At 47.1% G+C, this 18,920-nt stretch overlaps 1 protein-coding gene across 1 annotated transcript in view; it reads left to right on the top strand.

The window, feature by feature from the left end:
- Window positions 1–18,009, top strand: part of LOC144153478 (leukocyte elastase inhibitor A-like) — a 34,295-nt gene extending 16,286 nt beyond the window's left edge. Inside the window, exons 2-6 of the mRNA XM_077685120.1 lie at window positions 191–501; window positions 4,817–4,948; window positions 15,014–15,337; window positions 17,027–17,299; window positions 17,788–18,009. Coding sequence (XP_077541246.1) covers window positions 191–501; window positions 4,817–4,948; window positions 15,014–15,337; window positions 17,027–17,299; window positions 17,788–18,009 — 1,262 coding nt within the window. The remainder of the gene's footprint in view (window positions 1–190; window positions 502–4,816; window positions 4,949–15,013; window positions 15,338–17,026; window positions 17,300–17,787) is intronic.
- The last annotated feature ends 911 nt before the right edge of the window (window positions 18,010–18,920 follow it).

Raw genomic sequence — 18,920 nt, 5'->3', positions numbered from 1 at the left:
CATTGAGTGAGGCATTGAGTTGTGTTTTTCAACTATTCTCTTTTCTGATTAGTCTACCATTCTTCGGTCCTTCGTTGTGGCGTCCAGCATATCCCTTGGACTTGCAGTCGGTTCTTTCGAATTTTGTACGCTAACGGTTGGCATAGTGGCACCGGTATGGCTCAAGAACTCGCGATTGCACGCTACGCAGGTTCGTCGCAGCTGCCGCAGTCACTGTCCGAGCAGCCAACAGCGTCTCTTTCCCCCGCGCCGCCAATCCCAGGAAGGTCGCTGAGTTCCGGCGAACCCGGCCGCCTACTGAACCGGTTCGGGCAGTCCCTGCTGTCGCTCATGCTGGACGTGCCGTCGCGGCTGCAGTGGAACGTGGTCTTCTCGCCCATCTCGCTGGCCACCTCGATGGCCGCCCTCATCGCGGGCTCCGAGGGAACCACGCGCCAGGAGCTCTGCCGCCTGCTGCAGCTCGAGCTGCCCGCAGTCGAGTACATCGTCGATCGCTTCAAGGTACTCGCGCGAGTATAATTGCCGAGGACCATACTGCCCGTCTGCTCAATACCCAGCTTTCCATTCAGTCGATTCAGGACGAATGGATCCTCCCGCACGTTATGTGGCAGGCCACATCACATTCCCAGCTAATGTGGCAGCCCCTGGTAGCTTCAATGGATGGAAAATAATTCTCATTAATGCTCGTGTACGTGAAGTTTATTTTATTTCTTTTATTTATTTACAATACTGCTAGCCCTTGCAGGCTGTAGCAAGGCTGGGAGATGAACAGGTGAACAATACACAATGTTAAGCAAAAAACAGGTCCAGCCGTCGTTGAAAGTACAGTGAGGATCTGCATCCTGTAAACACCTCGAGATGAAGCGCATTCCAATCAACACTAAATCGCACCATAAACGAAAACTTAAATACGTCTACCCGCGGTACATAAGCCTGAACAACAAATGAGTGATTGGTACGAGCCGACACTCGTCCTGGAGGCGCAGGTACATTCAGGGATCCAGTTTGTAGTTTTTCTGACACAGGTCATATAGAAATCTTATACGAGCTATTTTTCTACGCGTGGCTAATGGTTGAAGGTCAGCTCTATCAAGAAAAAGTGATACAGACTGTGTTCTTCTGTAATTTGAATAAATAAACCTCGATGCCAATCTTTGGACTCGTTCAAGTTTGTTAATTTCAGTTTTAGTATGCGGATCCCAGATGATGGCTGCGTACTGCATTGTTGGTCCAAGAATTGTCTTATAGGTCAACCATTTAACAGTGAGTGTTGCATTTCTTCGTATCCTTCTCAGAAAACCCAGCTTTGGCTTTGCCAGTCCTGTAATGTTGTCAATACGCTTGTCCTACTTTAAATTTTTGGATAGAGTAACACCTAAGTATTTAAACTCAGTAGAACTCTTCATTTATCTATGCCTTATTGTGTATTTATAGTTTAGGGAGATTTTTTGTTTGAAACTGTCATGCAAACAGTTCTATCGAAATTAATTTTCATGTCCCTGTTTTCACACAAGTTATCACTACACCGGAGGGCATCATTGAGGAGGGTCTGATCAGAAACACTTTTCAAATGACAAAACAAGAGTCAATCATCTGATCTAACCTTACATCAACAAAACGAGGAACAACCGTTGCGATGTCATTCACATAAATTAAAAAAGAGTAAAGGTCCTAATAAAGAGCCTTGTGGCACACCTGAGGATACGCTTAAAAGAGATGAACGTGCGCCGCTTATTTCAACAAACTCCAACCTATTGCGCAAGTAAGCTTCCACCCATCTTACCATTTCCGAATCAATACCAAGTTTCAACATTTTTTGAATACGTTTATGGCGACATACTCTATCAAAGTCCTTAGATAAATCAATTGCTATCACATCGACTTGTTCTTTTGAGTTTATCGTAGTAGCGAAAGCATGAACGGTTTCAAAGAGCTGAGTCACGGTTGAAAGGCCTTTTATAAAACCGTGTTGCTTATTGTAAAACAGATTGTTGGTCTCTATATATTGAAATAAATATTTTGAAATTATATGTTCTATGACTTTGCGAGCCGTGAATGTGATAGAAATTTGGCGGTAATTACAAAGATTAAGGTGATCACCACATTAAGGCGGTCACCAGGCGGTCACCGAAAGCACCTAGGCCATCAGTGGCGGCTTGAACTAATCCGGAGCAGTAAACCAGGGCCTTATGAACAAGGCCCCTCCTAGCGTTTAAAATCCCAAATTGGAATTGACTCCTCACTGAAGGTATTGAATCAAGCCCCCGGCATTTTATCATATCCGTGGATACGTTGTTATAGTCACCACCAATAAGAGACTAGACGTTTATGAACCTTGTTGAAAACGGATACGTACCTGGGTGAATACGCACAGACGGGCGAATGTATGTTTGGCACCGTGCTTACACCCTGCTCCTTGATGCTTTTGTGGCTACTCATGTGTACCTTGCCTTTGTTCTGTCCACACCTGTCCTATGTAAAGAGGAGACGTTTGCGTGTAGGTGTCGCTTCGCTCATCCAAGCTTCAACCACCCAACAGCGGTATGTAGGCAGCCACAAGCACGCGTGTAACCTCGTTTATGCAGTCTGCGTCAACGCAGTACCGTCGCTTGAATACCCCGAGAACATGTTGCCGGTTCCAGTTTGGTGATCTCGCGGGACCGTAAACTTACGAGTGTAGCAGAGCGTAGGACTTGTCCCTGCAAGGTATGCACCATAGACGATCGCCTAAAATGTATATGCATGCGCAGAACAGCCCGATTGTTCGTATGCAGAGGTGTGCAATGCGTGAGCAACAACCAGCCGTCTGATATGCTACAAGCCTCTGTGAAATCATTTCCGCGTGTGCCCTATGAACACAACCCTTTCGGCAGCGTCTACCAGTCGTTGTACGTGCGTGGGGAAGACCAAATGTTATCACATGGGGAAAGCAGTACCCAAAGAAATTCCCGCTGAACTGCAATCTGGTAACACCCCTAAACAATATAGAATATAGAAACTTGCTCGCTTGCCGTTTGGTTCACGCTCATAGGTTGAGCATGGGAATGTGCCATATTTGTTGGCAGTATGCGCGTGTGGGAAGCTAGTGGGTTTAGGTTTCGAATGTCAAATGGTAGTCTGACCGGTTTGGGCTCCACTTTTCATGGTCAGCATTTTATCAGTATAACTTATTGTATGTGAAACTGACCATTTCTTGCAACTTCAAATGTAACACCCGATAAAGCACTGAGTGATTTTATTGCCAATAAGTGCTTGGTTTTAAATAAATAAATAAATAAATAAATAAATAAATAAATAAATAAATAAATAAATAAATAAATAAATAAATAAATAAATAAATAAATAAATAAATAAATAAATAAATAAATATGGAGAGTGCGTATGGGTGTGCGTGTGTGTGCGCATTGGTTATATTGATTGTAAGTGATGACGACCTGTTTCCCTGTTATGTGCGAGGCAGTGCACGTTGGATTGCTGCTGCGTGTCTCCACGTGAATATAGGTGACATACCCGTGGGCGCACGCAAAAACATGGGAACATCCGTAAGCACAGTGGCTTAAACCTTAACTATTCATGCACCAGCCTGAGCAAGAACACTGTATTATGATAACCTGCGATGCCTCTTTTCTCTACAATTAGGGGTGTATGCAAAGTGTACAGCTACAGTACAGAACAGGTCGCTTCGCTGCCGGAAAATCTGAAAATTTCCGCTTAACGTACGCACAAAAGTTGAGAATGAATGAATGAATAAGACACCTTATTGAAAAAGAAGAAAAGTACATTTCACACGGCCCAAGGCCTCGGTGAGAGTCGAAATGAAATAGGAAGTAAGGAGGGGGGAGAATAGCGAACGAAAGGCAGCTAAAAGCAGTACTCGATACGGTTTCCCCAAAATCAGCAGTCAAAAGGTAGAGAGAAACCACAACTTTCGCTAGAAATTCTGTGAGCCATAGAAATGCAGTCATGCACAAATCACGCAATTTGTGACTGCCGTGTGCTACATCATTCGCAACTTCAGTATCTGCCGGCTTAGTGCGTCGTTTGTTGGCACATCTGGCAAATTAGGATTTTCAGAAATTACGTCATCGAGAAAGAAAACGGGTTTCGAAGCAGTGCGTTTGCTGAACATCAGCCATCTGACTTTCTTTTTTCAACAGTTTGTAGAACCAAAAATACACTGATGCATAATTTCGTGAGGATAGTAATAAAATGTGAAGTTTATAGTACTCGTGTATGCGTTCTTAAATTTTAAGGTTCCCTTGAAGAAGTTTATTTGCTGCCCAAGGAAACAACACGGGAAAAAATGCCGATTTCGCTGACATCAGTTGCAATCAGTTGGAGCACATTTTTTCTTCTGGTATCCATTATTACGGACTGAATGCCATCTCTCTGCTTAAAAATTAGCACAATTTTATGTGCGGCCCTTCGCGTCAAATGCTCTCTGTCAAACAAGCAGTGGAAGGAACCGCAACTTACACGGCTACAAATATCCTGACGCTACGTGTATCGATAGCGGTTCAACTTTCCCAGTGCATGCGGACAAGGACAAAGAAGAGATGAGACACCAAGAAGCGCTATGGTGTCTCTGGTATGGTGTCCAGCGCTCCGTAATATCTCTTTTCTTTGTCCTTGTCCGCAAGCGCTATCAATGTTTGAACGGTGCAATATCAACTCACCCAGGAGTCTGTACAGTTAAAAATGCAACTACGAAATCTGGTCTTCGAGGTGGGCGAATCGAGCCGTGCAAAACAAGTCAACCAGCGTTAGCCATCAAGGACCCTTCTTCTTTCGGTTACCGGTGGCGTCTTGCACGCAGATGGATTCGGCGGAGCACATGTTCTACGTGGCCAACCGCATGTTCCTGCAGTCCAACTGCCCCGTGCTGGCCACATTCCGGGCGCATGTAGAGGCCAAGTACATGACAACGGCGCAGAACGTCGACTTCGAGGTTCGAGCATATGAAAATGGGTGACCGCTGGCAATGTACATGGGAGCCTATTGCTATTCCGGAAGCGTCCTCAAGGCACAGCACCCTGCAGTTAAGAATTTTCGCATGTCCCGCACACTTTGAACGTTGCTACGTTCTCGATACAAAGTCTGCCTTTCACACACCGCACAAGTCAAACCGAAATGTATCAATCCGAAAAGTACCTCCAAATTCACTAATGGTGTGCCGGCGTCGCTAACCACTTTATCCGCTTCCTACCATCCGCCTTCATGCCGAGCTCGTCTCTGACGGGCAGGAGGAGGAATGCCTTTTAACTGCAGACCGCTTCAGGGGCTCGCCTTGTCGTCGTGGCTCGCTCGTTGGACCCAAGTGGAGCCAGACGGCGTTCCGTCGTAGCGGCTGTCGTCGTGGCGTAATCCAGAGGCTTCGAAAGCCAAGTCATAAGCGTTCGAAACTCGTTAACCGCTGACGCTTGTCATACATATCCCCGTTGTTTAGCTCAAAGGAAACTGCAGGTAAATTTGAGGTAAAATATACGTAATTAACTGGCAGCGCCCGCGTCCATAGGGTTAGGAGCGTATTTGGGTTGGTTTTTACGATGGTAAGCGAAAAAAGTGGCAATGCAACGCCGCACGTGCGGGAGGAAAAGCAAGCACAATAAGAACAGAACCCCCGCTGGAGCGGTTTCAAGCAGGGGCGCGCGATCACTGCGAAGGCGGGAAATTTTAATTGCACTGGGTGGTAGCAGTAAGCGGATAACGGCGCTACGGCCCATTATGGCGAATCACTGCTCTGCACCTCCGACAGCCTTCACAATAATTGGCACGGCTTCATTTTTTTATTGGTATGGAGCAATGTTTGTTTACTTTCTAAGGTGATTGCACTATCCTCGCTGCCACTGACCACCCGTTTCTAGCTTCGCCCTTGTGGAAGCACACGCATTATGTCTTGCCTCTTCGTGGGGCGCGGGAGTTTTGAAACACGGGCACCGAAAATATATGTGAGGGCACACATGTACAGCCTCGTTGTACCTGGAAAAAGGCTGATACAACTGCAAAGAAGTATCACGAAATCATTGTTTTGCGCATCAGGTGAATAAACTACGAAAACAGGCTCTTTACATGCAATAAACCGGACGGACTCGGCGAGATGGCCAAAGTTGATCACGAAAAAAGAAAAAAATAGGCGCTTTTCCTCCTCCAATTGCTGCAAATGTCCTCGAATACGATGCTCTACTGCAGCCCGTGCAACGTAATGGCCTCTCTGGCTCCCCCGCCCACGTCTCACGCTAGTCCCTTTCGGTCTAGGTTCTCCCAAGGTAAACGCAATCTCTGAATCCACTTCCATTTCCCCCTTTTGCACTGCAACCGGGCAATCTTTTGGAGCCTACCTTTTCTGAGTATTTGGCCGGGCGCTCGTGCGACGAGCTGTAAGCTCAAGCGCAAGCCCTTTCTGTATTTTGTTATTTTTGGTGTGTTCTGGGTGTTCGCAATGAAAAAAAAAATCTGTGCTTGATTCCTGTGTCATAGGAATCGGTAAAAAGCGAAATCTGCAGCTGAGCATGTGCGGGTCGGCGGCTGTCTTGTGGGTGTGCTTGGCGAGCGACTTCCTGCTGGCGGGTCGCTTCAGCAAAGGCGTACTGGCGTCATTTCCGTGACAGATATAACGTCAGTGAAATCTTCGCGTATCTCGGCATAAAACACTTTCGGGTTAATATATAAAATCCCATCAACAAACAACCCTATTTATAACATACTCTTTAGTACAAAAGGTTGCTTCCCCGCAAAAGACCCTATGTGCAGGGGTGCAGCCTTTACAGGCCGCCTGCTTTGTTGTACTGACGTCATTTCCGTCACGGATATGACGTCACTCAAATGTTGGTGTATCCCGGAATAAAACTTTCGTGTTAAAATATACGCCACCGCTATTGCTAAAGCAAAGCTGTCTATCGTTAGAGTCCAGCAGGTCGTGCCAGGCAGCAGAGAGAGGTGGACAAGAATCGCGCGCAGTCGTAGTGCCGCGTTGCGGCGCCCAATCGAATCTCCGGGGTGGTAAAACTGTGCGGCACACCTTCAGCGTATGGGAAAAATAAAAAAAAATAAAGAAGTCTAGGGCCTTGACTAAGCTTGACTACGCGTGCCCGCACGGAACCCTCACAAGGAGGGTTAAATCGATAAAATCGAGGCCATTAAAAAAAAGCTCTCAGGTTTATTTGCAACCGCTAAGAACGGTATTTTCGCCTTCCCCTGTCCTACCCTCTGGAAACTTACGACACTACTCATGCGCCGACTTCATGATCTATTGAAATTGCTACAGTTCTATTGATTCAGCGTATCACACGTCTGATTACACATACATAGCATTTGCCTCACCGTCTATTACCAGAAGCAATCACCATCTTAACTTCAAGCCATAACATTGTCGAACTAACCCATTCAAATTTTGTTTCTTCCCTTTATCTGCTGAACACTGGAAGGGATTTGCAAGGTATCTTCCAACCTGGAAAACAGGGGAAACCGGGAATTCTCAGGGATTTTGAATAGTCTGGAAATACTCAGGGAAAACTCATGAAATTTGTACTTCTATAAGGAAAAATTTGCTGTACTTTTTAAAGGAAGCAAAATTCATGGTAATGCTGGCTCAAGTAACACCAAGTCAAAAGTGGACAGCTCTCCGGAGCCGTCGAAGTCACTGGTTCCAGTGTGCAGCTGGCGGGTCACCCCCCCCCCCCCCTTCCCAACCCCCTGTACGCTTCCGTTGTGTTCTGGCATGTTTCCCAGACTCCTGAAAGGCGGAAGAAAATGTTCCGCGCTGCGATAGCTTGTTGTTGCCGCGTAAGGGAGTCTATAGGGGCAGTAGCAGCTTTCAATCATATGCTGGAACGCCTGGCACCATCTACTGTGCTTTCTAGTTAGTGGACGCATGTTGCGAATCTTTGCGTTGGGAATTTGGTGTAATAATAAAAACACATTTCTGTTCATTTTCAACTTTAAAAGTTCGCAGCCCTCTTCAAAATACGTCTTAAGTATCAAATATAGACATTGTACTCCGTTTTAAGAGTTACTTTTAACTGCAAGCTGGCACTATATTGCGCTGCGTAGGAAGACAGAGCATGTTTCGGCTCCGTAGCTATCACTGCGCACCAAAGGAACTTTATGTGGAGTCACCGTAGCGGGGTGTAGCTGAGGGCTTTTTGATTTCCAATGTGAATCCCGAATAAACTTTCCCGCTCATCCTGTGCACTGCTTTGATGCTAGAAATGTGGCGGGGTTTAAGGGCACCTAATGTGCTAGTATGCAGGTGTCTCATCCAAATCAAAATAAACTCTTTGAAGCAGTGAAATACAGCACTGAGGCATTGCGTGTGAGGTGAGAACATAGCAGAATGGTTTTACCGTTTTTTTTCGATATTTCTTTAACTGAATTTTACTACCACTATATTATTTTTTATTGAAATAAAAGTTACTGTTTAGCATTCAAACTTTATTTTGTCATAGGTATTATTAGGAGCTTTTTAGAGGGTGACAGCAACTGGTGAAGGGGTGTCAGCCCGTGTTGACGTCAAACAGAGTTCTGTGTCACTCAGGGAATTTATCAAAAAAACTCAGAGAAAACCTGGAAAACTCAGGGAATTTGAAAACGTCAACTTGGTAGACACCCTGCTGGGGATATACGTCCCCTTGCGTTGGAAAAACATTGTACTTCATTGGTCGTGATTGGGCTTTTTGTTGTATTGCTGTGTTGTTTTGTTTAATGGCTGCATTAATTGTTCTCTCTAATGTTTACTACTGTCATGTCCCCAAGGGGGGGGGGGGCTGCAGTAAAAAATAAATAAATAAGTACATAAATAAATAAATAAGTAAATAAATAAATAAATAAATAAAAATGTCAAAGCTGTCCGAAGTGCAGAGCAGTGATTCGCCATAACGGGCTGTAGCACCGTTATCCGCTTCCACCCAGTGCAATTCAAATTTCCCGCCTTCTCTGTGCTCGCGCGCCCCCTGTCGGAAACTTCGCCAGAGTGAGTTCTGTTCTTTTAAAAGATGTTTATCTTTCTTGGGCTACTTAAACCCAGAAATTTTGGTCTGCCTGTATATCTGCCTGTCTATCTGTGACTCGATTCAGCGACCCGGCCAGAGCGAAAGAGAATCTGCGCAATAGTCTTATATACTCACACCCAAATCTAAACGTCTAAGTCTGGTTTATATGTTCCTACTGGTCATCTTTGTTTAAACATGAACAAGACATTACGCAAATATAAGACAGAAAATAATACACAAGGATATTTACAGTGTTCCTTTATAAAAAATCCATAGATGCGTGAAATGAAATACTACATCCACTGCAGAAAAAAAAATTCACACTGTCACCTGCTGTCGCCCGCGTCACTATATCTTCTGGCGGCATTTTAAGAAATGAAGCGCCAACAGTTATGAAAGGTTCCACTAGATAGGTTCCACTAGATAGGTTCCACGTTCTGCTTGGAACGCATGTGGACTATAGGGCAACGCGGTTCTATAAACGTTGAAGTGGGGCGCCTCGATTCATGCGCGTCCCCGCCGTTCTGCAGCGCTAGCATCGAGGAACCCGGCCTGTAGCAGTGGAACGCGGTACATTTAAATAGACCTGAGCAAACCTTTAGTGTGTTTACCTTGGGAGGAGCGCGACGCAAGAGGAACAGCACCAGAGGTGAGCGTGAAAGAAAAGAGAGGCATTCACTTGGCAAATGTCGGCAAAGACTATCGTCTTTTGTTGACATTTGCAACAAAAGGAGCAGATACGCGGCCAATTTTTGTGCTTGCTTTTCCGCCCGTACGTGCCTGCCTTCCACTGCCAGTTTTTTTAAAGACGATAGTCTTTCTTGGGCTACTTAAACCCAGAATTTTCGGTCTGTCTGTCTGTCTGTCCGTCTGTCTGTCTGTCTGTGACTCGATTCAGCCTTTTTTTTTTTTCTTTATTGCCCATCTCGGACAGCAACACAAGGTACCAGGTACAATGACAAAGAAAAAAATCACAGTAATGCCACCATGCCCAAGGTACCAGGTACAATGACAAAGAAAAAAATCACAGTAATGCCACCATGCCCCCCAGGGCCGGTGTTGTCATTTAAAATTCCCTAAGCGTAGTCAGGGGTTCAATTTTAGACAACCACTCTGGCGGAGAGTTCTTCGCTCTCTGAACTTCAACGAACTGTGACACACTTTCCCTAAAATGCTGTCTCGTTGGTCGCGCGTCGACATCGCAATGCAGCCAAGCCATGCGAGAACGCCAAATGCTGTGCAGACCTAACAACATGACACTGTCAAATGGTACACCATCCTCTCTATCAATGCACAAAAAACGAATACCGTGTGGACTAAGTGGAAATCTTTCTGGAGTGACCGTTGGAGGACATCCCAAAGGAACACTGCGGCCCAACAATGAAGAAAAACATGCTCTACAGTTTCGGGTTGTTTGCAAATGGGGCAGTCGGTTCCCCATGGAACCGAGAGCCCCCTTTCATTCATCTAAGTAGCGACTGAAAGTGTACCCGTGTGCAATTTAAAAAAGAAAGTCTTTGCCCCAGGTGACACTTTCATTCGCTTGACTCTTTAACACATCTTGTCCTCGACCATTGCTGTACACAGCTCTATACAGTGGCACTGGGAAGACTACGTCACATACATCCTTATATATTTTTTTCCTAGTTACACTGGCCAGATATTGCATCGAAAAACGCGTTGATAAAAATCGTAATGACAAAACAATTTCTTTAAAATATCCATGGACCCCACCTGGCATGCAACTTGAAGAAACCACAAATTCTGGCAAAGCCCGCATTAACCGAACTTGGATTACAGTGCGCAGAAAAGGGTCCTGTACATCGCGTAGAAATAAAAATCGATTTACGAGTTGCCGTACAAACAGATGAGTCAGTCCTAATCCGCCTTCCCGGATTCACCGAAACAAATTCGTCCTACTGCTCCTTTCCCACGTGGACCCCTACACAAAAACAGCAAATACGCGATGCAGCTTCTGGACATTCAAACGCGAACAATGCAGCACTTGCATAACGAACCAAAGCTTTGCCACGAAGAAAAGATTACAAGTCGGGGCTCTCGCGAACACTGACAGCCCAGTTGCTTTCATTTTTTCCGCTTTCTCTTTGAGTGATTGCACCTGCCCCCGCCAGTAGGGCTCACTGTCGCGATAGTATTCCAGAGGGATTCCCAAGTACTTTACTGGGGTGGTTACCCAAGCTACATTAGCAAAGATCGCTGGCGTTGACATCCATTCACCGTGCCAAAACCCCAGGCATTTTCCCCAATTTACGAGACTCCCCGTGACCTCCCCAAAATGCTTCACTATTTCCACGGCGAACATCACGCTTTCTTTGTTCGAGCAAACAACGGCAATGTCGTCAGCATAGGGGAGAAGTTTGACCTCTGTCTCCTGTAATTTAAATCCGCTTATTTTAGCATTATGAATGATGCTGAGGCACAGCACTTCTATGTATACACAAAACAATAAAGGACTTAGGGGGAAACCCTGGCGCACCGAACGCTGCACCTCGATGACCGCTCCCAATTCCTTATTCACTATCAACCGTGTAGTGCAGTTCCGGTACGCCATCGCCACTCCCCGTACAATGACAGAACCAAGGTTGATGTGCTCTAAAACATAAAACAGGATCTTGTGGGAGACGCAGTCAAAGGCTTTCTCCAGGTCGAGCTGGAGAATCGCCACGCCCGAGCCCATTGCATCGCAACATTCCAGTACGCTCCTCGCCTTGTGGATATTCGTAAATATGTTACGACCCCTGATACCACACGTCTGATCTGGACCTACAATTTTCTGGATTACCATTTGTAAACTTTTCCCCAGAACCTTCATAAAAATTTTGTAATCAACGTTTGTCAGCGAGATTGGTTGGTATGCTTTAACATCCCTTAATTTTTGCCTGTCGTCTGTTTTCGGAATTAGTATTGTATGGGAGGTAGAAAAAGATGGAGGAAGCGCTTTAATTTCGTAGCCTTGATTGTACATGTCGGCAAGAACAGGAGATATCAAAGATTTCATATGTTTATAGAACGCCGCACTAAGCCCGTCAGGACCCGGTGACTTGCCCGGATTCAGGTTTTCGATGGCACACTTAGCTTCCTCGGCCGAGAAGGGTTGTTCGAGCCATTCCTTTGTTTCGTCATCCAAGCGTGGCAACGCACCGATAAAATCTCGCTTGTATTTTTCTATGTCGGTTTCTCTGCACGCGAACAGTGCCTTATAGTAATCGAAAAATGCGCGCTCCACTTCCTCTTTTTCCGAAGTTACATAACTGTTGATTTCTATTTCTTTAATCATATTCCGCCGGGCTTGCGTCTTTTCTATTCCTAACGCCCGTTTTGTGGGTGCCTCCCCGAACGTCCAATGTTCCGCCCTCGCCCGTACTAGCGCTCCGCGAAAGCGGTCTTGGTCAATGACTTCGAGTTTGTGCTTAATCTGCCCTATGTCGCCTTTGAACATTCCTGGATTTTTGTTCTCCAACGCAACCAACTTTTGTAGGTTCGCTCGCAAAAGGTTTCTTTTCTTTTTTCCTCATATTTTATGCAGCTATACCTTTCTATGGCGTTTATTTTAACGTCTTGCTTATACAGCTCCCACTTCTCTCCGATTTTACCGTTGTGGCCTTCAGCTATTTCCGTAATTTTTTCTACTACAAAAGCCATGAACATTTCGTCATGTAACAGCTTTTCATTCAGTTTCCGCAGATCCCACGAGAAAGGGGTGTTCTGTTTTTTCCTACCCAGTCTGCATTTAACCAAACAGTGATCCGAGAAAGAAATCGGCTGTACATCATAGCCATGACATTGTTGGACTAAATTTAGCGAAAAATAAAACCTATCTAGCCGTGCATGGCTGCACCCCTGAAAATGTGTGAATCTCACGTCTCTCGTACCCTCAAGGCATTCCCCGACATCAATCAACCCGAATTCGTCTACTATCTCAGCTAGCAGACTAGTGCTAGCGTCTCTGTAGGTGGTTTCGCTTGCTTTATCACGGCTCGACAGTACACAGTTAAAATCCCCCAATAACATGAGCCGCCTATCGGTGTTTAAGTGTTGCTTGAGGCTATCAAAAAAATCTAACCTCGCCTCCAATGCATTTGGCGCGTACACACAAATAATTCTGTACTCGACAGAATTGCACTGGAAATCGCACACAACAAGGCCGCCAGAAAGACATGCTGTGACCGCCTGCATTTCTAGACCCGGCATCTTCTTTACGAGCAACACACAACCCGCCGACGTCCCCACAGCGTGACTTACAGAAGCGTAGTAACTCGACGTGAAACGGCGCACCATGCCCTCGGTCTCTTCCTCTCCGTCCACCTTCGTCTCCTGAACTGCTAGCACATCGATGTCCTGATCGATTAAAAGGCGATATACCTGGTTTTGTTTTCTCTTTGAAGCCAGACCCCGGACGTTTAATGTTGCTACATTCAGGGAACCTTCCATTTCGCCTCCCTTTAAATATTAGAGACCGCCGGCATGGTGCTCGCCCTTTCGCGTCCGCGTTTCGCTAGACGCTGCCCAACTCCGCCGTGGAGACAGGGGGTGGCTGCAGCGTCGACGGCGTTGTTGGTGCCGGTTGCTGCGTTGCCGGCGTTCCTGGGCGTCCGCGTCTCTTCACGACGCTGGGACGCGGTTTCACAGAGGAAGAGCGTCGCCCCGGGTTGGTTAGTTTTCAGCGGCGGCTCTTCGCTGGTGGCCATGGCCAAGGGCGTCGGCAGAACTTTTTGCAAGGGGGGGCATCTGTTAGCGGGGGGGGGGGGGGGGGGGGGTGGTACGGTTGGTACAAAGTAAGTACAAACAAAAGTACAAACAGCGAATTAGAACCAGACTTGGAGGATATACATTGGATTATATTACCGAACAAAGAAATAAAGTTAATAAAGAAAATTCGAAAAGTTACTGTCACTTTGTAAAGAAGAGTGGAAGTCTAGCTGCGTGAGGGTTCTCGACTCACACCAACTGATCACCAGCACACAGTACAATACATTCACATACATAGAACTGCACTCCGTCAATCTTCCTTGAATAGCAGCTGCAGACGCCTCGGGTTTTTCTGGGCAAATTGCGAGATGACATGTGTGATGAAGTCTGTTGAAATGGCTCACGCAATAAAGATTCGCCTCCCTGCCTTTCAATGCAGTACACGCCTACAACCGTTTTGAGGGGCTGATTTTTAGGTTTTGTTTCGGGGCTTGGGTGGTGCCAGCATTTCGCAATTTCGAAGGAAATGGTGTACAAGGGGATGGGACGGCACGGGAGGATGTTACACTCTCCCTACTAGGTGTAGCGGTGAAGATTTTTTTTGCTAGATATAGCTGCAACTATGTCCGGAAACTGAAGTTCTTACGGTAAGACTGCATAAATCTAGAGTTTATAAAAACAATAACAAAAAAAGTCAAACCTTTCAGAATTGTTCGCTATCTTCAATAGCCAGCACAGGCAGTCTGTTTTACTGCCGTCACATGACCGGCAATGGCAATGTTGACCGCAGTCCTGAAGGGCGTCCCATATGGATATGCAGGACCCGAGTGTACTAATCATTTGAGTAGCGTGGATTGTTGCGCTAGTTGGTGCTTAAACTTTGTAAGCATCTTGCGTACCTTTTCTCAGCATCGTGAGTTTGCCTAGTGTTTCTATTTCTTCGCTTTAGAGACGTGTTTTCTTAAAATCACAATGAAACACTCCGTGATGACATATGTAGAACTTATTCGACATTTCTAAAGGCGTATTCGGAGAACCTTTTTAGGCGTTTTTGTTAATGCTGGGCATACCTTTACAATACTGTTTCTTATCTCAGCCGAGATGTTTTTATCGCGCACTGTAAGATGCTTCACATTCGAGGGTTTGCTCCCCTGTTCATTAGCGTCCTGCTTGCAACATGGGAATCATTATTCTCATTCCTGCATTTTTCTGGGTGTGAAATGTACCAATCTTGCAAAAGCTTAACCCACTCAGAAAAAGAGAGAGAGAGAGATAAAAGCCCCCGTTCCCCAGCGTCGTTCCCCGCACGCACGCAGTGCCCGGACCAGTCGTACGCGCGCGCCATGAACGAGTGGTGCAGCAACGCGACGAACCGCAAGGTGGGCGCGCTGGTGTCGCGCAAGACGTTCGCGCCGGACACGTCCATGGTGCTGGTGAGCGCGGTTTTCTTCAAGGGACTCTGGAAGGACCGCTTCTACCCGCGCTCCACCAAGATGATGAGCTTCCACGTGTCGCGCACCGACAAGCTCGACGTGCGCATGATGACGCGCACGGGCCGCTTCCCGTACGCCGACGTGCCCGCCCTGCGCCTGCGAGCGCTCGAGGTGCCCTACCGCGCGGGAAAGCTGGCCATGGTGTTCGTGAGCATCTCTCTTCCCCTCTTCCACTCTATGCCGCCACTTGAATAACACCCTCTCGTTCGTAGAAAACAGGAGAAACACCACGTGGTCCTGGGACCACGAAGATGAAACAGCAACACAGGTTCAGAAGAACGCTCACCTCGAAGCATGATGACGCGCACGGGGCTTTCCCGTACGCCGAAGTGCCCAACCGCGAATTAGAGTCGTATAATTAGAGTCGCTGCTTTACATTGGATGAAAGCAGGTACCGTATATATATATTTCCTTGATGCAAACTGTGAAGCAAGCTAGAATCTTAATCAGAGTGATATATTGGCGATATGGCGCAAAGAGAGCACCACTGCACAAGCACGGTTGCAGCCGGGAAACGAACGTTCGTGTTATCACTGGCACTGCAGCAATTTGCACAACTAGGAATGGCGGCACTACGGGATGTATGTCCTGTTAGCATTAAGTGATCTAGGTGTAATTAGGGCAAGGGTGGGTAACCTTTTCGCACTCAGGGCCGAGTTGCATTAAGCCGACACAGCAGGAGCCGAACTGCAAATTGGAAATTGAAGGTGGAGGGGGAGGGGGGGCGTTGGCTTTGCGGTAAAATAACAAAATTCGGCAGATTGAAAATAATGTATAAAACTGGAACATAAGTAACGAAACTCGAATAGATGTCATGGAATAGAAACTGCGAGGTTAAAATTGACATGTCGGCCTTCTGTTAGAAAGTGACAAGAAGAGAGGGGGAGGTGGAATTCTGACTTTGTACAGGGGACCGCAAAATTCTTCCCCGTGAGGCACATGCGTACCGCAGATAGTTCGTTGCGGACCCCTGGGTTAGTGTAATACGGAATATTTCTGAGAGTAGCTCTTGCAAGCTGAAGAGTTCGTTGGGCTTCAACACAATCATCGACACATCCTGACTTTCAACAACAAACATTTTTAAAATCCCATTTTTCACACTCCCATGCCTACCTTGTTGCTCTTGACTTTCTGTGGTCATTCTGCGAGCCTCTAGTTCTCCAAAAATGATCGCATGTAAAGCATCGGTTCGGTATCAATGTATTCTCACATCTACACAACTCCGTCCAGACGGTCTTGCTATCATGGTGTAGGTGCTTCAGTCTCATACCACGAGCTCTAATAAAGGCTCGTTTTAGCCTGCATTTTGTCAGCGGCATTAGTTACCACCTTTAAGCATGGGAAATAGTTACATACATACATGCACACACACACGCAAGCTGCACTGCAGCAGCCCCCGTAGATGACTTTGTCAGAGCACGGGCCTCGCTGTGCGGAGGTTGTTGGTTCGTATCCTTAAAAGGGCTGACGATCCCCTCCCCCCCCCCCTTAGCACATAAAATGTCCTAATTTTGAGTGCAAGACTGTTCACCAAAATTGTGTAGTTCGCCTGCAGTGTGTCCGTGATGGGGGTAAACAACTTTCGTTGGTAGAATAAAGGGAGTTTGGGAGCCCCAAAGTAGCGCCGCTGCACGATCGGCCTCCTTAGTCAGGGGAACCGCATGACGAGGCACCGTCCCGCGCCCGTACAGATCAGTTGGGGCCTTCTTGAGACCCCTTGCAACACGTTTTTGCCATTACGCTCTTTTACGTGCCCTTTTGTGTGACGATGACTCACGCGTGGTCGAAATCCTGCTACAGCAGCGCAAGCATCCCGGCGGAAATCCTCGCGCGCAGGTCCTGCCTACGGACGTTGACGGGCTGCGGCTGACGCAGCAGAGCCTGCTGCAGGGCGACACCTTGTGGGACGTGCTGGGGCAGCTGAAGCTGCGCGCCAACGTGCGTCTGAGCCTGCCCAAGTTCGTGATCACAGGGCGGAACAAGCTGCGAAGCCTCATTGAGGAGCTGGGAATCACGAGGATCTTCGCGGCCGACCAGTCCGACTTCACCGGCATCTCGGGCTTCAAAGGCCTGCATGTCACCGAGCTGATACAGGCCGTCACCTTGGAGGTACCACCACTTCTTTCAGATCTTCGCCGGCAATGTTGGGCTCGGAAGAGGCAGTTCGCGCCAAGTTTGGTCGACCGAGAACCTCACGACAAGTTTTCATTTTCCCTAACAAAATTCAGCTCGTTGTAGGAGAACATTTCTAAACGTCAAACGAATCATTACTGTTAATGTAGGTGGCCAAAATGATCTCGACACATTTGAATAAAATAGCATCTGCTCGTCATCATCACTTGCATTGTGGAGTTGATTATTTACTATTTTGCGACTGAAACTTTCGGTCCCCTTTCTTCTCTCATTCGTAAGCGAGCAACGCGTGCTAGACACAGCTGCATCAAATCGTCTGCCAAGACTGCCGTGCAGGTGTGAAATGTTTTTGCTACGTCATCCATGCCCGTCGTTCGGTGTCCGGGGTCGAATGCTCTCCATGCTTCCCGGGCGCCCTCGCGCTTTCCATTTGGCAACGTGTTCTGCCCTCCGGGGTGGCGCAGGTGTCGGAGGAAGGAGACGAGATTGGGCGCACCTCTGCCCTGGTGACCGACCTGGTGTCCAAGATGGCCCCGATCACGCACTTTATGGTGGACCGGCCTTTCCTCTTCTTCGTCCGAAGCATCACCACGGGCGCCATTGTGCTTTTCGGCTGCGTCCGGCAGCCGCTCGAGTGGCGCCTCGAGAGCCCCGACAACACGTCCATGCAGTATCAGGACATCTGATTGAGGGCCTCATTTGCACGCGGACTCGGAATGCTTACGTTACCTTTTTGGCCTTGCTCATTAAATTGACTCCTTTTCGTGTTACTACCTCGGTGCTTGAAATGATAAGCGTCCCCTGCTTCTGCACCACAGAGGCTGGAGACACCAGACAAGAATCCCGTCATATGAACGAGGGAATCATTACCGCTCCTTTCTACTAGGCCAGCGCACCTCGATGGTGTGATATTTCTTGTTTAATCACTGGTGGTATCCATTAGGTTATAGTTATTACGATTTTTTCCTGGGGTGATTATTGTGCGATCGAAGTTAGTTTGGTTGTCTTTCTATCTTCATATAGTGCAACACCCTTGCAGCGTACGTTTCAGTTGCTACCACTGGCTACCACTGGCACTGAAAAATGCCACTGAACATGCCAAATAGTGGGACATGTTCTATTTATCCCTACCTCTGGCAAAAGGGTTCTGAAACAACTAAAAATGTCGTCGCTGTCGCAAACACACGAGCGGTCTTCCGATTTTCAGAAATAGGATATTGACGTCCCGAGGACCACGCGATCGGTATAAAAACGCGTTATGGTGTACGACTTAGTTGCAGCTAAAATATAAAGCACAAATGATAAAAAAAACAATTCTTCTTAGTTTCGGTAGTTTCACTCGGCGTGGTTTTGATTTCTGTTTCGACCCCGCACGGGGCACCTTGAGTAATCTTGGTGACGGTACTGGCGATACCGCGGACCCCGAGCCCCCAAACATAAGCTGGATCCAACCGTGGCGATGTGTTTATAGGTGGAGGGTTAGAAACCACGAACGGTGGCCGTCGGAGCCCAGGTCAAGCTCCGGCGGCGGGCTCCCTGTCTGTTCACCAGGCAGGGAGCTCCGGAACCTCTTTGGCTACCAGGGTAAGGTCAAAGA

The sequence above is a fragment of the Haemaphysalis longicornis genome, unplaced genomic scaffold (assembly GCF_048455015.1).
Source record: "Haemaphysalis longicornis isolate Haplotype H1 unplaced genomic scaffold, Haemaphysalis longicornis Haplotype H1 scaffold_9, whole genome shotgun sequence".
NCBI lineage: Eukaryota > Metazoa > Arthropoda > Arachnida > Ixodida > Ixodidae > Haemaphysalis > Haemaphysalis longicornis.
This window is presented reverse-complemented; position numbering and strand designations above follow the sequence as displayed.